General features: G+C 34.7%; 1 protein-coding gene across 1 annotated transcript; it reads left to right on the top strand.

The window, feature by feature from the left end:
- Positions 1–5,726: 5,726 nt before the first annotated feature.
- LOC111024392 (putative peroxygenase 4) lies at positions 5,727–10,162 on the top strand. The gene is made up of 5 exons (XM_022302072.2): positions 5,727–5,886; positions 5,975–6,147; positions 7,997–8,091; positions 8,633–8,758; positions 9,802–10,162. Exons 1-5 carry the CDS (start codon positions 5,844–5,846, stop codon positions 9,950–9,952), a joined length of 588 nt encoding a protein of 195 aa, XP_022157764.1. The 5' UTR covers positions 5,727–5,843; the 3' UTR covers positions 9,953–10,162.
- Positions 10,163–19,570: the final 9,408 nt, after the last annotated feature.

The raw sequence follows: 19,570 nt of genomic DNA, 5'->3' as shown, positions 1-19,570 counted from the left end.
CATCAAAACATTAATATATAATACTCAAATCCACATTATAAATTTGTTAAAAATAAAATAACGGTAAGAACCACAATGATGACATTTTAAAACTTCACAAACTAAAATAAATATTTTTAAAGTTTTTTAAAATTCTAAAACCATGCAATCACATTATAAAAAAAATAAACTAAAAATCTTGATGGCACTCCCATAGCTAAATGGGCAATCACGAAAGGAAGAAAATTTCTAGTACTACAAGATACTCATTTCATTCACTCCATGCCATATTAGCATCATATTTAAAATAACGTGGAGTTCACCAACATTAAAAATTTATTTATAAAGGTAAAATTGTAAGGTAGGAGTATATATTCTCGTAGTACTAAATTTTTGCCCTCGAAAAGAAACGAGAGGGATTAATTAGTAATTTTGTATTAAAAGAGGAGACGTGGCGTCGAATCCATGCTCCATTGGTTCCACGCTTGCTTGCACTTTACAGCTAAAGGATTCTCATTTTCCCTCTTTTTTTTTTTTTTTTTTTTTTTTTTTTTTTCCTTCCCTATTTGACGTACACGCAATTCCCCATTCCGTTTTTATTATTATTATTATTATTTCCTTCCTTCCTTCTCTTCCCTTCCTCTATGTTGTTTGTGTTAAATCACAAGTTTTATCGGTAAAACTTCTAATACGTTTCTAAACTCTAAAGCATAAGTTTTCAATGTTGAGGTGAACTTATAAACTTTTATAAGAAATTCAATGTTATATTTCATATATTTCTAAACTTCGAAAAACGTCTAATAAATCTTTAAATTAAAAACAAAAAAATATCTAATATATGTTATTAAACTAAAATATTCCGCTTCAGTCTGCCATTTTCATCTCGCAGCGGCCCATTTTGTCGACTAATGAGTATAGAAAAAGTTACCCCGCCGTCAAATCCCAAGGCTCAACCCTGGACAAGTAGTGAAAATTATCAAGCTACGCCATTGTTAAACTATGACAACAGTCGCGGCTATAAACATCCTTTCGATTATGGCAAGGCATCTTAGTGACTCTTCCTCTTTTCTAGGTTTTTTTCTGGTTAAACCGGTCGAGAGATTGATATTCCAATATTTCTTCTTCGAACGCATTGATTTGATCCCATAAGCCGGTCTCTTTATAGGATCTGTTGAAGTATTTGGCTCGCAATAAAACTAGGGTCCTGATCGCCCGAGTGACTGTGAACAAAAAAACACATGTCTCCACAAAGTTGTAAGACCATATATGGGAGCTCACAGTCAACATAATTATTGTAGCAATACAAATGGGTGCGGCGGACGAAAGAGCTGTGACATGTTGACATTTCTACAAACATAAGGGATGAATTGATATTTCTGTTACATCATTATAGAATTGATGAAAGATGGAAAATATCAACCAAATATCATTAATTTATAAACATGACATTAATAATAAGAATTTTTAACTTATTTGAAGAGTAAAATGCTTATTTGTTAATTAATTTTTTTAAATTTCATGATTTTTTTTTTTTTTGTAGAAATACATTTACCTTTTTTATAGAAAGGGTAAAATGAAGTTAATGGAATTTTTAAATCCAACATCAAAGATGATTTATTTACTTGGTCTTGAGTTAATTATAACGAGATTTCTAACACCATGAACTCAACTGAGAATATATTTTAGAAAGTAAACGAATAAGTCTTTAACAAACAAGAGGTTATTAGAGTCCTAATATAGCCCTTGAAAATATGTTTTAATTCTTTAAAAGCATTGATTTCAAAAGCAATTTAAAAAATATTAGTTCGTTTCTTGTTTCTCGTTGCCAATGTTTTAGAAACATAAGCGTTTGGTAACTGTTTTATGTTTTTGTTTCTTATTTTAAAGAAGCCTTTCTAAAATGATGTAAAAAATTTGGAAACAACAAGATCAAGTTTTTGGTTCTCATTTTCTGTTTTTCTTTTCTTCTTTCAAAACATAGATAAAAATATTATTTTATCCTTTTTAGCTTTTAAAATGCATAATAAAAACAATATAACATATAATTTGAAAATTTGAATTGCAAATAATTTTTTTTATGACAATAAACAAGAAATTTCAATTTTTTCTTCATGTTTTCTCTTCCCTTCTTTCCATATACATTTAGAAATGAATTAGAGTAAAAGATTTGTCTTTATAAACGAACAAATTGATAATGATCAATACCGAAAAATTAGATATATGAGATAAAATTCAAGGAGAGTTCAATTTGACTCAAAATTGTCAATGCTTTGCTTAGAAATTAGATGGGGACAATATGGACATGTTCTTAAATGCCATTTATGTTTTAGGCAACTACCTCACAAGCTCCATCTCTTTTGAAAATTTGAGCTTGTTATAATTAAATAACCAATATTGTAAATTGTAATATCAAAACGTGTCCTATCTGCTAACGATTCAACTCGATCGACTCGTACACGTAATAGTAGTAAGACATTAATGTTTCTCTTTATAGGTTGTAGATTTGGTTTGAGTAGCAGGAACCATTCTGAAAGGTTTTTTTTTTCTGGTTTTTTCAGCCATCTTCTTCATCTTATCCATTGGAATAAAGTTTCAGTCTACTTAAAAACCTTTCCTAATATGGTATAATAGCATAATGATGTTAATAGAAAGATTAGGTCGAACTCTATTATGGGATAGAAGAATGGAGCTGACCAAGCGACAGAAAGGGAGCTTAAGCCAGGGGAGAAGCGCACAAAGAGGTAAGACCTGAAAACCCGTCGACTCGGGCCAACCCGGGTTGATCGTGGCCAACCCATAGTCAAACCAACTAGGCCTCAGCATCGAGAAGGTCTCAGTGTCGAGGTGTTCTCAACCATTGGTCGAGAAGCCTCCGTCTATCTTCTCTCGACTCCTGCACGGCCCAGTCTGACTCTACCTTAGACCCGACCTTGGATTTGACATTTGGCCCATTACGAAACATATGGGCCTCAGAAATCCAAATCTAGGGCACAGTAGGATTCAACTGAGGTGATTCCTAAAGAAGGGAGGATTGGACTCCTAGAAATAAAGGAGGAAGTCATACCCTAAAGATATGCTTAAATACCCTACACTCTATACTTAATTACTTCAAACCGCCCGTGGGGTCAAAGTCACACCGGACTTAGTGTTATTCTATTTTGCAGGTCTCATCGTTTTCTCTATTCTAGAAAATTGGTGTAAATTTGGTGCATCAACAAACTCAATTGGTAGAAGGTATTAATTTACCCTACTTATTTAAGTTTAGAGTTATTTGAAATTCAAAGTTTAAAGTTAACATCAAATAATTAAGTAAAAGAATGAATTTTGCCTTAAAATATAATTTGTATTATTATAAGTATTTCAATACTACCTTTTTTTTTAAAGTCAAGTTCTAGTATTTCAAAATTATTATTGATCTCATTAAGAATATTATTTAAACGATTAATCAGTTATTCACTAAATATTTATAGAATTTATATTCTTAAAAAAATTAATTAAAATAAATATTAAACATGAGAAAGTGTATGAAAAGATAAATGAGTGATAGAAAAGATATCTGTTTTATTTGATTATTATTATTACTATTATTTATTTTTTGTAAAATGGAGTATACAATAAATTTCTCAGTCTAATGCCAATCCAATTTTCAAATAAGATATATATATATATATATATATATATATATAAACATACTAGGTTATTTTTAAATCATTAAAAAAACTACCATAATTTTATTAATTTTGCACACCATATAAAAATTGCAAAGTTTTAAGCTATGATTAAGAAAAGAAAATTAAAGCTAAGGATAAACAAAATTGCAAATTAATTAAAAAGTTTGATCATTGTTATATATGATTTAGGATTAATATATAAGGTTTTATATATATAGATAATTAGATGCCTTAGCACAGTTTTAGTAGTTATAATTAGTATATACATGAATGAAGTAAGGGAAATTAGTTTCAAATTACTTTAGTTCACCCTTATATAGATATATATTTAGACATTCATTCTTATTAGTAAAACTAAATTAAGATTATATGTCGACGCCAAAGCGAGCATAGCTTAGCGGTAATTGACATATATCTCCAACCAATAGATTCAGACTTAGTATCATCTTTTTCAAATCTCTACTAATTTTGTACGCAAGAACTTTAATAAATATATTTTTAATGATTCTATTCCAATGAAAGCAAAAAAAAAAAAAAAAAGAAGAAGAAGAAAAAGAATTTGTTGCAATTAATCATCATTTAATCCAAAAGTAATAATTGAACACTTATTCACACCTAAAGTTTAGGTAAAAATTAATTTGATAGTCAAGTTGAATGACAAATTTAATTTTGGCAAATGTATAATTCCACTCATTTATTTGATATAAAAATACTTTAAGAAATAGACTAAATTAAAAGAAAAAAACAATAAATACATGGAAAAAAGACAATTGATACATCGTTCACTCAATTATGTTCGAATTGACACGTGGATCTGATTATTTATGTGACTTATTTGAAGAGCCAACCTAAGGAATTAGGTTCAAATTGTGTGGTTGAGTTGAAACTTGCATGAATATTGAGCCATTGATTATTATAAACAAAGTAAGATTTATTTGGGGTAAAAGCCAAGTAATTATGCATGCCTATAAAAAAAGTGTGCAAAATTTCAATGTATAATAATAAAGCGTATAGAAAAGTCAAATATATGGCAAAAGTAATTACAACAAATTCAACATATGGGAGATGTGAAACTTAACTTTTGATGCAAGTGAAATGTAATTTTGATAATTTTGCTTAGGAAATAAGATAAATTTGTATTAATTTATTATAATTTATTATTGTATTAATGTTACTCTTGAACGACCTCGATGAAGACCTCACGAGAAATATATGGTTTAATAAGATAAACTTATTTTTCAAGCAAACTGTAAATTCGTTGAGGTTTTCATTCATACTTGCAGAGAGAAGAGTTAAATGGATCATTTATAAGAATTAGAATAAATTAATCATTTGTTCGATATTTTATTGGTTTAAATTCCATTTATTTTTCCTTAAACTTTCAAATTTTGTATATTGTAGTTCATGAATGTTCTAATATGGAAATATATTGAGTTTGTGTTGCCAAAAATAATGGTCAAATAATGACAAAACTAAGATGATTGCTTTTTTTTTCCTTCAATTTATGAATTAAAATAGTTTTTGAAAGAGAGAAGATTATGGTAAAATTATGGTAAAATTAAACAAACCACAACAAACAAACTCTTGAGAACTAAAATGATTGTTTTTTTCCCTTCAATTTATGAATTAAAATAGATTTTGAAAGTTTGATGACAAATAAAATAAATCTCAAAGTTGATTAAAGTAAGATGTAAATCTATATTATTAAATATTTATATATGGAGTTTGTCTTTATTAAATCTAAAAGAATAAAAAATATATGGAAGAAATTATCGATTTAAAGAGAAGATTTTATGGTAAAATTAGATAAATCACAACGAAACAAACTCTTGAGAAATAAAATTTTTAAGATGAAATTGAGTAAACGATCTAGACAATTTTCTATCTTAATTATCATGTCGTTCCAAATTTAATCACGTCAACTTTATGTTCAATATTAATTGATATTTACTCCAATGATACGATACGTGCAATATTTATTAAATACTAAAAGATAATATTAAAGTTTTGGAAAGAATGAGACTATTTTTCTAGAAGGGGGAAATAAAAATGTCTATAAAAGGAGGATGAGTCGATCCATTTTCTTCGTGGTCCATATAATTCCAAAACTCAGCCCTCAGCCACTCTGAAAATATTCCTAAACGCACCGTTTTATTCCAAACCAAAATCACCAGAATCCGTTCTTCTTCTCCGATGGCCGATCAGTCGAGTCTCGCGTCCAGCCCCAGCAAAGAAGGTAATTCGAAATCCCCCCACAGAATTTCTCGAAATTGCACTTTTTTCCACACCGCCGGTTTCTTCTGATCACCCGCGGTTGCACGCAGGCGCCGAGAAGAACGTGCTGCAGAGACACGTGGCGTTCTTTGACAGGAACCACGACGGCGTCGTTTACCCCTGGGAGACCTTCAAAGGCTTCCGTGCCATTGGGGCCGGTCTGCTCTTGTCCACCGTCAGTGCGGTTTTTATTAACGTTGGGCTCAGTACAAAAACCCGACCGGTAACTTTCTCTCTCCTCTGTTTTATGATTTTTAGGGAAATAAAAAAAACGGGGGGTTTTTTTTTTTGGAAAAGAAATGAGAAGAGAATCTTATTTTGATATGTAAACTTGTGGGATACCTTTATTCATCGTTTTATTCTTTGCATTCCATTTTATTCCCACGCTAAGTTTTATTTTAATAAAAAAAAAATCAATATGCATTTCCAAAAGAATGAAATATCTTTTAACTGTTAAGGCATAATTTTAGAGTATAATAATATGTGAGGTGAGAATTCGAATGTATGACTTTATGATCAAGAATATATACTTTAACAAGTTGAGCTAAGTTTATATTCGTGTTTGTTTATGGGTTGAACTTAGGGATAAAACTCTGGTCTCTTATTATTACGCTATCATTGAATCATATGATGATGACGTAGAGGAGAAATCTTCCGTATATTTTTTCTCATTTAAGTTTCAATTTTATGAATAATGTTTTGATATTGTTAGACTCATATATCATTTTTAAATGATATTGATATGCTAACAATTATTAAATGGGTGTGGTGTCCATATACCATTTATGTGATAAAATGAAAGTAATAAAGATAACGTGGAAGCAATAATAAAAATCTTAATGTTTTTGAACAATTAAAAAAATGAAAATTGGAAGATAAAAATTTAATAGATGAAAAAAACAAACTTCTAATTGAAGTGACACAAAAAAATAGATGATACGAAATTTGACCCCCTTACCTTTTGGTCAAGGTTAAATTGTCTTTAATGAGTTGAAATATGTTTTCGTCCTCTAAACACCCCTACTGGTCCATTTTTTTCAAATTAATAAATAGGAAATCTCAAAATTTCAAAATTTAAATGATAGAGAAAGTTCTGAAAATTCCAAATTTATATTATATTATATACTTGGTGTCAAGCCTTATCCATATGAAAATATCAAAACCAAATATGGACTCTGCTTTTTAGAATTTTTAATCAATAATATGTGATTTTGAATTCATTGGGATGAAGCTACAATTCATTTATTTATTTATTTTATTTTGAATTTATGTTTATATAGTGATGGTAATTTTCGTCTGTAGTTTAGAAATTCAAAATATTTTTACAAAGTAAAAATAAAAATTAAAGAACATTAATAAATTTTTTTTTTAAGAATTACCGTACAAAAATCTTGGGAATATTGGTCAGGTTTGGCATAGGGAATGAAATGAAATAATTGAATAGATAGAAGAATTGAGACAAAACTGTCATGATCCAAATTTAGATTTTTTTTATTACTAGATATTTTATTTTTGGTAATTATCTTCTTATTTAAAATACGAGAGTTGGTTTTTTAAAGGAAAAAAAGAACTTATTTTCTTAAATTGATTTGATTTTTTTTTGGGTCATTTTCTAGTTTAAGTTTATGTTTAATTATCTTCCCGCCTTTTATTTATTTTCTATTTTTTTAAACGTTTAGTTAAAATTTAAAAATGAGCTAAAAGTACTTTTCAAAAACCCGTATTTTGCTTCAGAAGCTTGGCTTAGATTTAATGAAAAAGTAATATAGACTTTTTCTTTATTTCTATATTTTGATTTAGCGTAAGATTTTAATATAGGTGGTTTAACCAATTTTTTATAAAAGTCACTTGACTTATTAAACTTTTTTAGTACACTATGTGAGGGTGAGAATTCAAACTCATGATCTTTTGATCAGAAATAAATGTATTAATCAATTGAATTATGTCTAGATTAACCAATCCATCAACTTAATGACTAATAAACTAATATAGTGGTTAAAATTTGAGTATAATTTTTTTTAAAAATAAAAGATTTGTACAATTAATGTGATTTAATATGCTTTACTTTGCAGGGAAAATTTCCTAATCTCCTATTCCCAATTGAAATAAAGAACATTCATCTTGCCAAACATGGAAGTGATTCTGGTGTATATGACACTGAGGGAAGGTATTGAATAGCAATTAATTATTTGCACCAAACTTTGCTTTTAAGTCCTTCTATTTTACGGCTAATTGCTTCCAAGTACTCAAAAAAATTTCAACTAACTTTTTTAGCCATCTAATTTCTAATATCCCTTTCAAGAAAAAGAAATCTCACCAACTTAAACATGCAATAATCTCTTTTGTAACTTAATTTCTTATAGGTTTTAAAAAAAAATTGGAAGGTTTGTTTTAGTTTTCAACTTTTTTTGTCGTTGCTAAATGCGTGATATAGATTGATGCATATATGACTTCAAATAGTATGTGTATCAACGTGTCGATCTAAAGCATGTTTCAAAACTTCATAGGCTAGTTATGACGGTTTGAGTACTCGATACTCTCCTCAACCAACTTATATGGCTTCAAAGACATATTTACTTTATAACGTTGATACGCGTTTTTGAAACTACGTCACTCATTTGTTAAATAACCGATAGCAGAATAACGAGGACTGAAATGGTTAATTTGAACCTACGTTGAAATCACTATTGACAAATTCGTGATCGTAGGTTTGTTGCCTCAAAATTTGAAGAAATTTTCAAGAACCACGCAAAAACTTATCCTGATGCCTTGACAGAAGAAGAGCTTAAAGCCTTGCTTATGGGAAATAGAGAGCCCAAAAACTACGTGGGATGGTTGGTTTTTCTCTAACTCTTGCTCAAATTATTCTTTTTAGAGTTAAAATATAGTTTCAATCCATGAATTTTAAAAGAGTTACCAAATTCCCGAACTTTTACGGTCGTGCTTGCTTTGGTCTTCGTACTTTGAAAAAGGTTTTTGATGGGTCCATGAAAACTTTCAATTTTGTGTCTAATAGGTTTCTATGTAAATTCAATTAGTTTGACGATTACGCCTCTAAATACATGAATTTGTTTGAAATCAGGCGAGGGTAACCCTCAAGTAATATAGTCAATGTGCCACGAAAGAATTAAACCAATAGATGGTTAATTCCAATGACTTATTAATCACAAAATTGAAGGTTAATGCTAGAAAAAACTTTCAAAGTTTAGGACAATTGAATTTAGAAATTTTATTTTTTATTATTATGTTAAAAAATTAGTACATAATTAACGAATATGAACGCATTACACATCGAAGTAACAATTTAGTCTTGAACTTTAGCTTGTAGGTAGAACTTGTTAAAAAAAAAAGTTTTACAATAATAATTGTAGGTAGAACTTGTTAAAAAATAATTTTGGTCTCTGTACTTTAATTGAAGTAACAATTTAGTCTTGAACTTTAGCTTGTAACTATTCAAATTCTGTAGTTTAAAATTGGTTACAATTTAGTTCTTATAGTTTAAAATTTGTAACGTTTTAATCCATATTGTAAAAAAATTGTTAAGATTTGATTAGGTTTCTTATACGTGTAGATCAATAAGTTGGCGAGGGACCAAATACGTTTATAAATTACAAATACTAAAATGTTATATTATAAGAAGAATCGACACTTAATTTTGATAAGATTTTTTTACAATAGAGAGTGAATTATATTGTTACAATGTTTAAACTATAGAAACTAAATCGTTACAAACTAAAGTTCAAAGACTAAATTGTTAGTTCAATGAAAGTACAGAGACCAAAAATGTTTTTAACCAATCATTTTAAACGCTAAGGACTAAACCGAAAACCCGAAAAGCTAATTATTGGTGTGGTATTTGTTGTATGTATATTGTTAGGTTTGCTAGCTACGCCGAGTGGACAACTCTGTACAATCTTTGCAAAGACGACAATGGTTTGCTTCAAAAGCACACTGTGAAAGCTGTTTATGATGGAAGCTTATTTGAACATATGGAGAAACAGAGAGAATTGACAACAAAGAAGAAATGAAATGAAAGCATTAGATTTCAATTCTGTTGGGGTTTGGTAATTGGTAGATTTATTTATATTTATTTACTTATTTGTCATTTTAAATGTATGCTATGATGATGCTTTAAATTTATTTTCTTTTATCTTAATTAAAGAGGATGTAACGATGAAATTGTTGTTCAATTCAATTGTTTCGAACTTGTTTGAAATGCCAGATCGATGGTTTAATAATTGTCAACTTGATTATAACTAACTTATTAAAACATATACTCAAAGTTGAAGTTTCAATCATCGGGTGAATTTAAAAATAAAGAAAAATTAAAGAAATTAAGAGTTTTAAGATCTCTAACGTGGTTATAGGCTCGTGAGGTTGATTTGTGATGAATTTTGAACATGATATTTGAAAAGTTAAACATGATAAATTAACTAATGGCCACCAATCTCATTCACTCGTATCAAAACTTTGGCTTCATTTTTGAAGGCAAGAAAAGATCAACTAAGATAATGAGAATAATGTAATATACCTTCCTATGTATAAGCTACTCTCGAATCTAACTTAGTTTATGCAGTGACGGTTATTACCACTCTTATTTAAAGGTGGTTCGCTTTGCACTGCACTTATGTTGCGAAAGACCATATCCTTATTTATTATTTTGTGTAGGCCTTTGGTGTCGAGCTTTTGTTATTTGTTTTTGGATGTATGTAATTATTTTATCCAATATCCAGTTTCTATGTATTTAGCCTATGAATTGGGCTGTTTTTCTTATAGTAAAATGCAAGTTAGTGGAATTGGAGTATTTTGGTCCTTTTTTCTTTTATTTTTTTCCCCAAGTTTGAACATATTTGAGGGTGAGTAATTCAACCTTTCTTTATCTATTGCGTTAGGTTTGAATTAATATTTTTTTTGTCTCTATTAATATGCTTATTAATATAAATTATATATATCAATTTATTCCCCTCTTGACCATAGCGAGTCTAGCTCAGCGATAATTGACATGTATCTCCAACTAAAAAATTATGGGTTCCATCTCCCACCCTCATTTGTTGTACCAGAAAAAGAAAAAAATTTATCTGCTGCCTGAGTTTAAATTGAAGAAAAGATAGAAGGACCAATGAAATGGGGGATTGAACATTCGACCTCTAGAAAAGGATTAATGTCTTAACTGCTAAGCTAAACTTATATTGTCATGGGTTAATTAGCTTAAACCTTAATATAATTGAGCAATTTATGACCTATTTGGTAACGTTTTCGTTTTTTATTTCTAGTTTTCAATTTTCTTAAGATTCTTAAGCGTAGTTTCTTGGTTCCATTTTCATCTTGTTCCAAAGCATAAATAAAAATATTGCTTTATCATTCTTGAATCTATGGGTGTTGAGACCATCTAATTCTTTTATTTTTTTATTAAAAAGGAAGAAACAAAAATGTTACTAAACGGACCTTTAATTAGTTTATTTCTTTCGGTCTTTTTTCTTTCATTTTGTTTGGTGGGGAGAGAGTCAATGGTAAAATTGCTATATTATGTTTATTTAAACAAAAAAAAACCTTTTTATAAGGAAATTTAATTGGATACTCCCATTCTATGAAGTATTTATTGCTTGTTATTGCTTTTTTTTTTTCATAATATTTCCATTTATTAAAAGAAAAAAACTCATTTAATTTTAGGTGTCCTTCTAAGTGTATTCAATTGGCTAAATATAATACTCAATTTGTGCCTTAAGTCTTTTACCCATATTGTATAAAAAATTCTTAATTAAGACTTTTCTTTTAAAAAATGTTAAAATTTGTTTATGCAAAGGTCTGCACAACGATGCTTTACGAACCAAGCTCGAATCCGGTCCCCGACTCGACCTGAACTCAAGAGTGGATCTGCACAAGAGGGTAAACACTCCGACGCTCAAGTCAGTATAGGTCGGACTCTGTATTTAGCTCGAGGTGAGATTCGATACCTGAGCGTGAAATGAGGCCCTCTATTTATAGGTGGTGGATCCGACAGTACTCACGACCAGCGGTTACATGTTCTTTTCCTCATGTCGGATCTGTCAGGTTCCGAGCAGATCGAACCCCAACCAGGTCGAACTTCGGCATGTATACTTAGCTTTTTTCCAATGGACGAACCCGACCTCCTCCACGGGTTCGAGGTGGACCTGGGACATTTTAATCCTTGAACACCAATAAGCGTCCTCCACGTGTCCAAGACATTTTCGCCTCCAAACAAAATTTATTAATAAAAAAGCAAATGTATCATTAAACATATATATTTTTAAATATTTAGACTATGTATATACTAAAAAATATATTTGGACATGCCAACGTGCCACTTCGAATAAATGAGTTTTGTTGATGGACAGGTCAAATTTTTCTAATTGGGGTTGAGTTTCTATGTATCAAATAAAATAATAATATTTATATTATATTAGTTTGATAAAGAATGAAAGTGAAAATTTCAAAAGATTTTAACTAACTGAGAATTGCAATCTGCATTTAATCTCTAAATTTTTTTAGAAAAGATGAAGAAAAAAAAAGAAAGAAAATCATTTGGGATATGTAGAGACAGCTCACAATTTTTATATATTAACCTAATCTTGTCATCATGGTAATGTTATATATATATATATATACTTATTTATTTATTTATTTTTTTAATTTTAAACTCTTTAGTAGAGTTAAAATTTTAGTTTTGTATGTTAGGTACAATCTCTAGTATTTATCATCTCTAACTCAATTTATATACTTAGACTTTATTTGAGTCATAGATCCAATTTAATCTAATTAGGTTTGAGCTCGGATAATTCCTTTCCAACCATTAAATTTGGGCTCTATTTAGATCACAGGCCTAATCTCTCTAGTGAATTTAGACTTATTCAAAATTGGTCAATCGATCCACTACAATGGTCTTATTGTATTTTTGGCTTCAGACCAAATTACCATCAATTGATTTTTGGACTAATTTGATTATGAGCCCACTTTTTTATATGACCCAATTTGACCAATTAAATCAAATCGAGATGACTTAATGAAACATATATGTCATTATTTGAGATTTGTCATTTTTTGTCTTTCATTGTAATTTAATGCACATATAAATTTGTAGTTGGCTCCAAATTTAATAACATAAATTTCATCATTAATTTAAAAATAATAAGTTGGTTGTCTGTGATTGGCCGAAACTTATGATTTTACACTTAACCTATATTATTAGTTGATTTACCACCTATATAAATATAGTTCAATTGGTCAAGACACTTACTTCACCAAAACTTACAGTTTTACACTGATGGTTAGATATAATAAAAATTTGATGGTAGTTGAGAATGACAAAGCAAAAATTTGCTGTACTTGTCTCGCGTAGGAAGTTTTTGACAGGGAAGAGTTTATGTTGGAAAGCCTTTTAATGCACTTGTAAAAGATATTTGGGATAAGCCCAAGACATCTTCTTTTATGCGTGTGACACTATCGTTGGATCGGATGGATGGATTCCTTCTACTTATACAAAAATAAGAAATATATTTTTATTATGACTTATAATTTTTTGGACCAAATAAATCTTTCAATGTTTTAATTTACATTTTAATTAATTATGTTTACATTAATATATTAATTTTATTAAACTTATTAACGTTTTAATTAATTAATTTCATTAAAATATTCTTGATTAATATTCTTTTGAATCAAAATTTGGTCTTCGACATCAGATCTAAAATTCTTTACAAATCTCATTTTATAGAAATGGTAATGATTCTGATCTATTTCGACGAGTGTACATCTGATTGGATGGTGTGTTAATCTTAAGAAGCAACTGACATTAATATAATTTAGTATTCGAGTCGTAATGAAATTACTTTGAAAGTAGTGGGTTTATCCCTCTAGTTTTCTTTCTCTATTTTCAAATACTACGTTTTTTTACAAGTCAAATCCGTACATACAAATGGGGTTGGTTGTGTATTAAATTGGGACAAAATTTCAAAACTTTCATTCAAATCAACCCCTCATCGATGGCTGAAAGGGGCGACCTGAATTTTTGGCATACTGATTTCCCTTAGTCTTTAAGCATTTTTTTTCTTTTGACAATTCTGACCCTTTTTTCCCTTTCCCTCTGTGCCATTTAGTTAGAAAAGGGACATATTCATATTATCTATTTTTGATCCGCGTTTCTGGGGCAGGTGTCATGTCTATCCTAAGACTCTAAGTGGACTCGAGACTAACACCGATGTCGAGCTCAACTTATTAACATTCATGGGTTCCATCTCAAAACCAGAATGACCAATGTCTATTTATTATAAACTATTGTAAGGTCATTTTCCTGTTCAATGTGGGATCCTTAACACGACCAAATACTCTCTAATGCATAAATTAAAATTTAGGGGGAGTAAGATAATGCAGCGAACTAGGATTTATTTTACAACAAATTAATGTGCCTCATTTCGAGGTATTTTATTTACGGTAAAATTATATACGGATATATTTATTTTAATTTTATTCTATTCAATCATTCTTTATGAATTATTTATGATCACCAACAACTTTTCAAATAATTCTTTAAGTTTTTTTTTTAATTGTAAGACTTAATCTTTGTTGGGGTCAAAGACGGCCGACCTGTTCACAGTTTCCACAAACGACCGACCTACCAGGTCGGTCGCGGCAACTTAGTGTGAGAAACATGGCATCCAGACTCGCCTAGTGGAGCAGGAACGGACCAGTCCATGACTGGGACTGAAGGTCACTTGGGGGAATCTAGCTTGAGTAGGGCTATACCCTGATGAGACAACTATTTACCTCATTGACCGCTACAAATACACCTTCACTCCACCCACTAAGGTATGAAAATCTATCTGACTCTGATATGTTGAGCTCGGATTATTACTGACTTGGACGTTAGAGTGGCTTACCTATTTTGCAGATACCCCTGAAGAATACTCCAAGTGCTGCCAGCCGACCTCCCAAGTCGTCCTCCGTGCCTTGGCAGATTTTTGGATCAACAGTTGGCGCCGTCTGTAGAACTCGACAGTCGTAGCCAGAACAAACAAATCGCTCGAACGCTAGTCATGACAGGAGGTTCTCAAACATTAAGCAACCACCACTCCAAGGACCTGAAAGCTCGACCAGGTGCCTACAAGCCACATGATAGGTCGGAAGCCAAATACCCAGGCTGATTCCCAAAGGTCGAAGTCCCGCCTCCAGGTCGAGGTGGTGTTCGACCAGCAAGAAGAAATGGATGCATTGAAGGCTCCGGCTGTAGCCCTAACTGAGGCATTACAGATAGCAGGAGTGCTACTCCCCGAGCTCGAAATCCAACGCGACCCCCGAAGGAGAAAGTCGAAGGCTACCGGGGTCGACCAAAAGAGGTCAATGGGACGTAACCCGTCAAGCTCGTCCTTGGGGGAAATGATTGCCCTTAGGAGTCGGAGGACATGCGCGCCCATCTCTCATCGCTAAACGTACGTGATCTTCGCAATGTGCTGGACCAAAAGCATTCCAAGAGGGATGACCTCCCGACGAGGTTGGAGTCGATCAACAACGGAGACCTGTTGTTACAGTTTGAACAACTCCGAAAAGAGCTCAAGAATGACCTCTGGAAAGTCCAAGGGAAGCCAATCTCTGATGATGACGAGCCCGACGAGCCACCCTTCACTTAGTCCATCTTGACTGCACCGATTCATCCCAAGGGAAGCTCCCAAGCTTTGACAAGTATGTGGGTCCGCTGATCCGGTAAACCACGTGGAGACCTACGAGTCACTGATGGATTTCCACGCTGACCTTGACGTGATGATGTGTAGGGCGTTATCTGTGACCATAGGGGTCCGCGAAGAAATGGAACGTGCAACTCACGCCCCACTCCATTTCCTCCTAAAAGCAACTCCACAAGGCCTTCGTGGCCTAGTTTGCGGCACAATGGGAGACTCAACACTCAGCCCAGTATTTGCTCGCGATAAGGCAGAAGGCAGGGGAAAGCATGAGGGACTACGTAAGGAGGTTCCTCGCTGCGTAGATCACGGTAACTTACAAGGAGGAGTTCGCATGCTCGGTGTTCGCCTCGGGGGTTCGACACGAGCAGCTGAAGTGGTCACTCGCCAAGAAACCTGAGCTCACCATCAAGGCCAGCATAGAGCGAGCTAGGAAGTTCATATAGGCAAATGAGCTTATTCAATAAAGGGAGGAGCCGCCGAGGACCAGCTCCGCAAATGAGAGGCGAGGTCGGGATGGCTCTCAGAGGTCACCACAGCGACAGCGGTAATACGACTGCAACTCTCGACAGAAGCAGGACCTGAAGTGCGGACGACCTGAAAGGTATGACCGCTTTACACTTTTGAACGAGCCGATGGCTGAAATTCTCGCCAACATACAAGACTTGAAGCTCGACCTACTCATTGAGCCTAACCTTAGGCGTCGAGACCCCGAGAAGCGCAACCGATCAAAGTTCTACCATTTCCACAAGGACCACGACCATAACACCTCCGACTGCCACACCTGAAGAGGCAGATCGATGGTCTCATTCAGAAAGGTTACTTCAAGAAGCACATGGGACGAGCTCCCAGTGAAGGAGGAAGTGGGCAAACGGCTCAAAAGGTGAAAGGACAAAAAAGGAGAGGACGTGATCTCCCCCACAGTACATCGACCGACCTGTCGTGATTAATATGATTTTCGGGGGACCAAGCGGAGGGCAAACGGGAAACAAACGCATGGCGCTAGCGCGAGAAGCCCGCCACGAGGTATGCGTGAGCTATGTGCAGCTTGCCCCCTACCATATCTCATTTTCATATGAGGACGTGAAGGGCGTGCATCTCCAACATAATGACGCCTCGGTGGTCGAGGGTCAGATCGACCACGTGACAGTCAGGTGCATACTGATCGATGGAGGTGCCTCTGCTAACATACCATCTTGTTCTGCTTACCTTGCTCTGGGATGGAAGTGAAGCCAGCTTAGGCCGAGCCCCACCTCGATGGTCGGTTTTGCAGGAGAACCAGTCAGACTTGAGGGGTGCATCAGTCTTCCGATAACTCTGTGAGATGGAGACCATCAAATTTCAAGGGTGGCAGAATTTGTGGTGGTTCACCTGTACAATGCCATATTTGGCCGACTTGTCATCCATGACCTACAAGTCGTGCCATCAACACTACACCAAGTGATGAAATACCCAACTCCCAAGGGAGTAGGAATGATAAGAGGTGAGCAGAAGACTTCAAGGAAATGCTACGCGGTAGCCCTCAAGCCCATTTGCAATGCAATCACTAGAGGCCCCAAGCTCCAGGCAAGCAAATCACTTGATAAACAGAGCCGTAGGGAGCCTGTAAAAGACTTGGAGCTCATCCTGTTACTTTGCCTAGAGAAATGCAAAAGTATTGACATGAAGCTGGAGGCCACCGAGAAGGAAAAGCTCGTCCAGTTCCTCAAAAGCAATGGTGACGTGTTCGCTTGGAAGAAGCGCAGCTATTGTAGGAGAAGTCCAAAAACTTTTGAAAGCTAAATATATCAAGGAAGTTAATTACCCTGCATGGTTCTCAAATGTAGTGTTAGTAAAAAAACCAAATGGAAATGGAGGATATGGATAGTCTTCACTAACTTAAGCAGGATGTGCCCAAAAGATAGCTTCCCCCTCCCTAGGATCGATCAGCTAGTTGACGCAACGGTAGGGCACGAGCTCCCCAACTTCATGGATGCCTACTCAGGGTATAATCAAATCAAGATGCACGTTCCCGACCAAGAGCACACCTCATTCATCATTGACCAGGGGCTCTACTGCTACAAAGTGATGCCCTTCAGACTAAAGAATGCTGGAGCGACCTACTAGCGTATGGCCAACAAAATATTTGCCGACCAGATAGGTCGGAACATGGAGGTGTATGTAGACGACATGCTCGTGAAGAGCAAGAAGATGACCTCCCATGTCGCTGACCTGGTGGAGACGTTCGAAGTCCTTCGAAAGTACCAGATGAAGCTCAATCTGGAAAAGTATGCGTTCGGAGTCTCATCTAGCAAGTTCCTAGGGTTCATGATTAACCAGCGTAGGATAGAAGCAAACCCTGAGAAAATCCGAGCTATATTGGATATGCAGCCGCCTTAGAACTTAAAGCAGCTCTAGTGCCTCAACGGGAAGATTATCGCACTGAATCGATTTGTATCGCGATCTACGGACAAGTGTTTGCATTCTTCAAGGTTTTATTGAAGAAAGATCGCTTCGAATGGACTCTAGAGTGTTAAGGGGCCTTTGACGAACTCAAGAGCTACCCGAGCTCGGCACCACTATTGTCAAAGCCACTGCCTGGTGAAAAGCTCATATTGTACCTAGCGATATCTGCAAGCATAGTGAACTCGATGCTGGTAAGGTTGGACGATGATTGGTAGAGCCCGGTGTACTACACCAGCAAATTCATGACGGATGCTGAGACTCGCATCCGCAACTGGAGAAATTAGCACTGGCGCTAACTATTGCAGCGCGACGTCTTCGACCTTACTTCCAGGCTCACAGGATGAAGGTCCTCACTAACTTCCCTTGAAATAGGTTTTCCAGAAGTCTGAAACCTCAAGGAGGCTCATGAAGTGGGCTCTCGAGCTGAGTGAGTACGACATAAGCTTCGAGCCAAGAGCTGCAATGAAGGTTCAAGCCGTGGCCTACTTCATAGCCGAGCTCACTCCGCTGCCCAGCTCGGAAGAAGGGAATTCGAACAAGTGGGTCATCAACGTCGATGGTTCCTCAAATGAGAAAGACAGTGGGGTCGGAGTTCTTCTCCAAGCACCCAGCGGAGATCGGTTTGAATATGCAGTAAGGTTCAACTTCCCAGCCTCAAATAATGACGCCGAATACAAAGCATTGATAGTAGGTCTACGTATGGCTGAAGCCATGGGAGCCACATACCTGAATATAAGGAACGATTCGCAGCTCGTAGTTAACCATATTACCGAGGAATACCAGGCTATAGACAACAGGATGGAGAAGTACCTACATAAGGTACGCGAGCTGTTACCTCGGTTCTAGAGGTATACCATAGAGCAGGTACCGCGTGCGGAAAACGCTAATGCAGATGCCTTGGCGAAGCTGGCATCCTCTTACCGATCGAGCTTTCTAAGTCAGTCTCGATCGAAATTTTGGAGGCTTCTTCTGTTCAAGAGCCGGAGGCAATGAATATTGAAGTAGCGATACCGACCTGGATAGACCACATAAAACCCTTCTTACGAGGAGAGGGACTCTCGGAACAGGCCGATCTCAGGAAGATGCGGTGCAAAGCAGCAGGGTATGTCCTTCGAAGTGATGTACTGTACAAGAGGGGGTTTTCCCTTTCGCTGCTGAGTTGCCTAGACCTAGAAGAGGCGAACTACGCCTTGAGGGAAATACACGAAGGGTTGTGGCAACCATGTAGAGGACCAATCTCTTGTTGCTAAGCTGGTCATACAGGGTTAATACTGGCCTACCATGGGACGAGATGCTATGGAGTTCACGAAATGATGTGATCGGTGCCAACGACTTGCTACGACTATCTACCAGTCGTCCGAGCTCCTTACACCGATCTCAGCCCCCTAGCCATTCGCTCAATGGGGGATCGACCTCATTGGACCCCTCCCACCAGGGAAAGGCCAAATGAAGTTTACAGCAGTGGCTGTGGACTACTTCAAAAAGTGGGCAAAGGCCGAGCCGCTAGCCACC

This window comes from Momordica charantia, assembly GCF_013281855.1.
Source record: "Momordica charantia cultivar OHB3-1 chromosome 9 unlocalized genomic scaffold, Mcharantia_2.0 BLBB01000009.1, whole genome shotgun sequence".
In the NCBI taxonomy this organism is placed as follows: domain Eukaryota; kingdom Viridiplantae; phylum Streptophyta; class Magnoliopsida; order Cucurbitales; family Cucurbitaceae; genus Momordica; species Momordica charantia.
The sequence above is the reverse complement of the archived record's forward strand: the minus strand, read 5'-3'. Positions and strand labels throughout refer to the sequence as shown.